The 7,468-nt window shown below is 47.9% G+C and overlaps 1 protein-coding gene across 1 annotated transcript in view; it reads right to left on the reverse strand.

Moving 5' to 3' along the window:
* Positions 1–6,142: 6,142 nt before the first annotated feature.
* The window catches only part of LOC103994583 (protein RGF1 INDUCIBLE TRANSCRIPTION FACTOR 1), a 1,824-nt gene continuing 498 nt past the window's right edge, over positions 6,143–7,468 (reverse strand). The window contains exons 2-4 of the mRNA XM_009414956.3: positions 7,321–7,468; positions 6,833–7,048; positions 6,143–6,740 (exon numbers count right to left, since the gene is read on the reverse strand). The exon at positions 7,321–7,468 is cut by the window's right edge and continues 47 nt beyond it. Coding sequence (XP_009413231.2) covers positions 6,519–6,740; positions 6,833–7,048; positions 7,321–7,468 — 586 coding nt within the window. The 3' untranslated portion in view covers positions 6,143–6,518. The remainder of the gene's footprint in view (positions 6,741–6,832; positions 7,049–7,320) is intronic.

Below are 7,468 nucleotides of genomic sequence, written 5' to 3' on the forward strand. Positions count from 1 at the left end.
TCTCGCCTCTCTCTAGTCTCCTAGGCCTTGCCAGAACCTGCAACGAATTACATATATGATAAGCACTACCGGTATCTAATACCCATGTGTTATCATAAGAGTCTGACAAATGGAGACCGATCATGAATGTACCTGAAGCTTCATCAAGCTTTTGTTTCGCCCTTTCTGCAAGGTACTCTTTGCAGTTTCTCTTCCAGTGCCCATCTTTACCACAGTGGAAGCACTGGCCTTTGTCCTTTGTTGGGCCTTTCTTAGCAACCTTTGCTTTACCCTGTTTGCCCTTGCCCTTTCCCTTCTTAAGGGACCTTTCTGCTTTCCTTTTCTTTCTGGTCTCACTAGTGTAGAGAACTGGCTTCTCTTTCTTAATAGTACTCTCTGCCTCCCTCAACATATTGAGGAGCTCTGGGAGAGTCACCTCAAGCTTGTTCATATTAAAGTTCATTATGAACTGTGAAAAGGAATCTGGTAGGGACTGAAGCACAATGTCCACACACAAGTTATCCTCTAGGACCATTCCTAGACCTGTGAGTTTCTCTATCCACTCAATCATCTTTAGGACATGGTTCTGAACCGGTGTCCCCTCAGTCATCCTAGCGCGGAAAAGGCTCTTGGATATCTCATATCGTTGAGTCCTTCCCTGTTCCTCAAACAATTTACGGACATGTAGGAGAATGGATCTGGCATCCATCTTTTCATGTTGTCTCTGTAACTCTGGAGTCATAGAGCCCAACATATAGCACTGAGCAAGAGTGGAGTCATCAATGTACTTCACGTAGCGAGCGATCTCATCCTCGCTTGCCCCTTCTTCGGGCGTAGGCATCACTGTATCAAGGACGTACACGATTTTCTCCGCTGTGAGAACAATTCTCAAGTTACGGAGCCAATCCGTATAATTTGGACCAGTGAGGCGGTTGACATCAAGTATGCCACGTAAGGGATTTGAAAGCGACATTTTCTGAAAATAAAGATGTAGCAAAAATGAATAACATGCAGATTTTGCAAGAAATAAACTATCAAGATATGGACTTCTATCTTAATATGCTCCCACTATTTTACTAACGAGTCACGCGACACCCTCAGCACGTGAAACGGAAGTCTCCGGCAGACTTCTAGTGGGGATCAGGATCCAATCAGCGTCTTAGTGTAACCTCGAGGGACTCGACCAATCACACTAAGCCTAAAAGGTAGACAACTCTTGCCAATCACAACTCCTTGTGATTCCCGTCCTGTTCGGCCTCCGAATCACCATGGCCTCGAGGGACTCGACCAACCATGATGCTCGGTTAAGTTAACACCTTCGTTACAAGATGAGTCTGATTTGATGATATACCCTCGAGGGACTCGACCAAGCATATCATGCCCTTAGGTCACCGGTGACATCTCTATGTCGTAAGCAAGATAGCGAATCGCGATATAGGTGAGTCTCGAGGGACTCGACCAACTCAACCTACACCGGGATTCGGTTCCTACTCATAACGATGGAAGGCCACGTGGGTCAATCTAATTGCCTCACGTTTACCGACTTAATATTATCGAGAGATGTTTCTATGATTTGGTCTCCTATTATGACATGTCACACATGTACATATTTAATATATATCTACATCGCATGCAAATATATATACATATCTAGTATGTGTATAAGCAATCACACCAGATGATCATGGACCACAACCTAATATGATTAGGCCCGAGCCAGTAGGCCTAATCACTCACATCAAGATCTATGTGTGCAACGGTGCATCTCCATGCCTTGTGATCGTCCATCTCGTCCTCGTTGGTTCCGTCGACATCTTGATGCATCTTCATGCATCATGATCGTCCGTCTCGTGGGTCCCGCTATGGCTTCCACGCTCCCGCTGCGCCTCCTCATGTGATTACAACTTAATCATAGGCACGCAGGCCCGACAATAAACGAGAAATATAATGGAGGTTCGCAGACCTCAATAGTAATAATCACAAGTACACACATCACACGGTCCATGATCATCCGTCCACTTATCATACATCACATGTATAAATAATCGTCATTATGTAGGACTACTAGATAATAAAAATAATAATCAACTAAACCTTTTAATTAATTAATATTTTTTGAAATCAGGGATATATAGGGAATTTCTCAATTCCTAAGGGTATTTTCGTAATTTGGACAAAAGACAGAAACTGGAATTTCTCAAATTCCGAGGGGCAAAACTGTCTTTTGCACAGAAAACCCTAATACCCTTTCCCCTTTTCGCTGCTGCGCCGCCGCCGCCGCCACCCTGCTGGCGGCGGCCTGTGCGGCGAGGGCGAGGGCACTGCCCTCGCCTGCAGGTGGCACGCCCGCTGGGGTCGCTGCCGCTGCAGGTGGGCGCCCCCGCGGGCGCCGCCGCCTTCGCGGGCGGTTCTGCCCGCGAGTCAGCGCCCGCAGGTGGTGCTGTCTCGCTGGCGGCCGCCCCTGCGGGGTTTTTGCCCGTGGGAGCAGCGGCCACAGGCGCCGCTGCCCTGCGGTGCCTCAGCCCGCGCTGCTGCCCCGCGGCGCCTCTGCCCGCGGGCTCAGTGGCCGCAGGCGCTTCTACCGAGCGGGCTCCCAGCCCCGCCGGCTGCAAGCCTGCTGCAAGCAGATCGCCGGCCGGCTACTGCAGGCACAGCGCTTGCGCATGCGCCGGCGCTGTGCTGCCTGGCTGCGGCTGCGGTTGGCTGCAGGCATGCAGATCGAGGGCAGCAACTGTTGCTGCCCTTCCTTGCTTTTGCGTCAACGATTTTGACGTCAATATTCTTCCTAAACACAACACACGCAGTTCAAAAACCAATCATTCGCACGAACAACCTGGCTCTGATACCACTGTTGGGAAATCATGGGGGGCGACATCATATGCGCAGCGGAAGAACAAGAAAACAAAAATCCCCGATTCCCAAAAAGATGTTCGTCGTCGTGCGAAGATTGGTGCGCAAAATCCGCAAAACACAAAACTGCGTATAGAGATTGTGTTACCTAGGGAGATCGTATATCCCTGTTTCCCTGCAGATCCTCAGGAGAGGGTGAAGGATGTCAAGCGTCCTCCTCTCTAGCGGTGATCCACACAGCAGGGTTGCGACGACGCTCCTCAAAACTCCAGGCCTACTCTGAGGTGGAGAGGGAGAGGAGAATAGGAAGGGCAAGCAAAGACTCTAGCCTATGAGGCTGTGAATCCCTCCTATTTATAGAGATCCCGTGTCAAAACCCTAATGGGTCCTTTCCCTAGTGGGTATTGGATCTGCATCCAATAAGATAAGGGCTCCGTCGGATATCTCATATCCGAACCTCTACTCATCGCAATGCCTACCATATGTGTGTGACCCTCTAGGCCCAATATCGAGCTGGCCGTGAGTCATACCTGTCAGAACTCCTTCTAACTAAGTGAATTATTATCTCTGTAATAATTCACTCGACTCATCGACTACGGAAGTACTAGGCTACTACGCCGTAGTCCCCAGACGATACAGGGGAATCCAATCCATTGGACCTGTCTGTCCTCAATTACCATGTACCTATAGTCCCTCATCCATCTAATATCCCAGAGACCGTATATCGAGCATGGTGCTGTCAGACCCATACGGTTTCTACTTGAGTCTCGCTCTAATCGGATTCTCCCGGAGAACTCTTTCTCTCTCAACCCGAATGACCCTGGCTAGGGATTTGTCTGAGCAAGAACACATGGGATATTCCTCTCATGATACCGAGAGTGGATGATCCTCTATCGACACTCAATAGCCCTCGTAAGGTCGACTACCACTCCCAATGACCAGCTGTACTAGATCTGGGAACAGCCAAACCTATAAGTCTGGTATCAAAGAGTGGAGCACTCATACAGGACATCCTTGGTGTCTCAAGTCTAAGAACCAGATACACCACTAGGACTACGGAATCGTTGTCTGACAATAAGGCATCATCAACCATCCAGCATTCCGTAAGCGGATCAATCAGTGAACTCATTCTCCAATGAGCACCTGTACTGTATCCCTAGTGTCCCTACACGAGCAGCTATGAGACCTACTGCATCCATCATATGGACGGGTATACAGCACACCAGTCTATCCGGTTATCACGATGTCCCTCTCGAGTAACCTATGACCGGGATTATTTAGGATATGTGTTTAAAGGTGAATCGATCTCATTATCGTGATCTCATCACGATCCGATTCCCATTGCACAAATCCAAGGACATCACAATACATATGCATTTATGCAATAGTTATAAAGTGATATACGCCAAAATATAATAAGCAAAAAGATTCTGTATCAAGTCACACGTGCCATCACTCACGTGATTGGCTTGCTGGGCACCTATGACTAGCAATACAGATGCAGACATGACACGTGATACTGATTCTAGGAAGTCTACTTCGGGGTTCTTGATGACATTTGTAGGGGGGGCAATCTCTTGGCAACCAAAGTTATAGAATTGTATTGCTCTATCAACCATAGAAGCATAATATATAGCAATTACTGAAACCTGCAAGGAAGTTTTATAGATGAAAATATTTCTACAGGAATTGGGTTTGAAACAGGAAGGATATACTATTTACTATGACAGTCAGAGTGTCATTCACCTCTTCAAGAATTTAACATACCATTCTAGATTCATGCATATTAATGTGAGATATCACTGGATTCGTGATGTGCTTGAGTTGAAAGAATTACAGTTAGAAAAAGTGCATACCAATGAGAATGGTTCAGATATGTTGACAAAGTTTTTACCTAAAGAGAAGCTTGAAGCATATAGGCAACGAGCGGGCTTGGTACAGCCCATCATATGAGCTGAAGGGGGAGAATTGTTGGGTCCAGCCCATATGTGGGCTTGGACAATTGAGCCTATTGAGCCCAAATCACTAATTGAAGCCAGAAAACAAGATGAAGGGTTTGGTGTAGCGAGCATGTGTGCAATGAACGTGTGCGGTGACGTGCAGAGAAAAGAGGAGAGAGAAAGAGAGAGAGAAAGTAAGATTTTTGCTTGACGATCGATGGCCAAACATTGTCAGTTTTGATCCAAATTTTATACAAAGAATCCTTGCAGTAAGCTCTACAATCCTAACGGTGTTGTCTATATTTTACCCTCTCTGAGGTACTTTCCTGCTATACCCACTTTGTGAGACCTAGAATTCTCTTATGAGGAGATCCATCATATGTGATGAAGATATGCTATTCTTGAGCCAAGATCTATGATCTTGATGTTATTGTGATCCTCTAGTTATTCTAGAGAAGATCTATTGTAAACCTGTTATCATTACTATTGATAGTGGAAGTTTGAGGTGGACTACGATCCCGCGGTTTTTGATTTTTCACGTTAAAAGATTCGGTCTTACTATGTGATTGATTATTTGCTCTATTGTTTATATTGTACTGGTTGATATTTATATTTGGATATCAAGTTGGTATTTTGATGAGAAACTCATTTTGATACAAAGAGGAAAAAGAATATTTCATTTAACAAATTTTTTTTCCCAGACATATCAAGCAAGGCCTCCCACCAACCCTTTGGGTCAATCGAGACATCTGGGTGAGGCTGCTCCAGCTGATCCGTACCTGCACCTTAATGGATCGATCAAGCTCCAGTTGATCGCTGATAATGGACTGCAACCAAGTTGGCCACACCACTTAACAGAGATCTTCCAAAATATACTTTTAATGGACTGCAACCAAGTTGGGCACACCACTCGGCCGATGGTGTCCACTATCCTCCTCTACATTGGAATAGAAATTAGGTAGAACCTTTTGCCATGTGTTGACGAGGATGGGAATGACGTGTAAAGAAAGAGTGCACGTTTGCCTTGCCTCTGTTATTTGTGTTTTTTTTTCTTCCCTCATTATATTTCGAGGACATATTAGGAAACATCAATCATATGATATTAATAACAGACCCAATGGGGTGGTCAGAGAGAGAGAGAAGAGAGATGATGGGACGGATAAGGCAAATGTGGGACGAAGGCAGCACACGACACGAGGGGGATACATAATAGCCGGGCCTCTCGTGATTCACCCGACAGTTTAGAATCGATCGTCGTGGACCAAAAACATTCCGGCGAAAGCATGATGATGATCGACCTTCTCTCGGTTGCTGTCGTTGCATAAAGAAAAGACGATGCCACCACCAACGAACCAACTGCACACACACCAAGAAGCAGACAAGCTCTGCAATTTATTCCACATTCCTATCCTGGACACACACCCATTTCCCCCCTTCATCAATGCTCACATTTCCATCCTTCTCCCTCCTAACTAACCATCACAACCATGTACTGCAGCAACCGCAGCCGACTATCTAATCTAAAGCTTCAGCAGTTTACCCTTTTCTTCGATTAGGATGCGATGCAGGTCCATTCTTACTCCGCTTCACCACGAAAAGTTGCAGGTTCTGACATGCATCCTCGTAACATACCTCTTTCAGAATCTAGTCACCGTGAGCTGTTCACACGAGACTAACTACGTGAATGGATAGCCTTATGCTGTGTATTATTGGTGGTAACTGCTGGTGGTAATACGAGAGATGCATGGCCTACAACTCCATTAGGACGATTCCAAAGGGAGCCCTGTGGGGAATGCCCTTCCTCCTCTTTGAGCTCCGGTAGCTCACGACGGCCGGCGGCGGGGTAGAGGGACTGAACCTCTGCGTCACGTGGCTGGAGCTAGTGTGGGACTCCTCCGAGTCCGATGCCGCCGCCATTTCGTTCTTGTTCGTCGACTTCTTCTCGCTGCGGTCGTTGCCGTTGCCGGCGATCTGAACCAGCATTCCCACAAAACCAGCTTTCTGACCGAGTCGGAAAGACACGAAAACCAACGGAAATCGACGGAATCGATGAGGAAGCAGACCTTGCAGCTGAGGGAACAGAAGCGGAAGGAGTCGAGGAGGCTGCGCTCGCAGACACTGCAGGTGTTGGTGACGCCCTTGCAGGGCCTCGGCTGGGGACGCTCGTTGAGGAACACCACGCGGGCGCTGTTGATGATGTACGTCTGCACGCCGGTAATGTCCAACACCTTCTGGATCTCGGACACTCTGATCACGTCGTGGTAAGATGACCGACGTATCTGCACCGTCAACCAGAAGCGGTCATCTCATCGGAGGGATCGAAGCCGCCGCCTTTTATCCAACCAGAGGTCGGATCCGTGGATGGAAGAAGCGTGGAAATCCCCAAAAGGTGCCACCTTTGTGGCGGGAAGGAACAGGGCAGCCGATCCCAACCATCGGAAGGCCGTATACATGGCGGGAGGGAGATGGAACCACTGGAGACGGACTAGAAAAGCTGGCGGTGGCAGGCGAGGCAGCGAAGAAGAGCGGAAGAAGGGGAGAAGAGACGGACCTGGATGGTGCGATGGTCGCAGTGGTAGGCGAGGCAGCGCGAGCAGAGGGCGCCGTTGGTGCAATCGAGACAGTACCTGTTACACTCGCTCTTGGGGGAATCTCCGTGGAGGTTGCAGTGGCCGAAGAACCTCGTCGTCAGCAGCGGC

The sequence above is a fragment of the Musa acuminata genome, chromosome BXJ1-8 (genome assembly GCF_036884655.1).
Source record: "Musa acuminata AAA Group cultivar baxijiao chromosome BXJ1-8, Cavendish_Baxijiao_AAA, whole genome shotgun sequence".
NCBI lineage: Eukaryota > Viridiplantae > Streptophyta > Magnoliopsida > Zingiberales > Musaceae > Musa > Musa acuminata.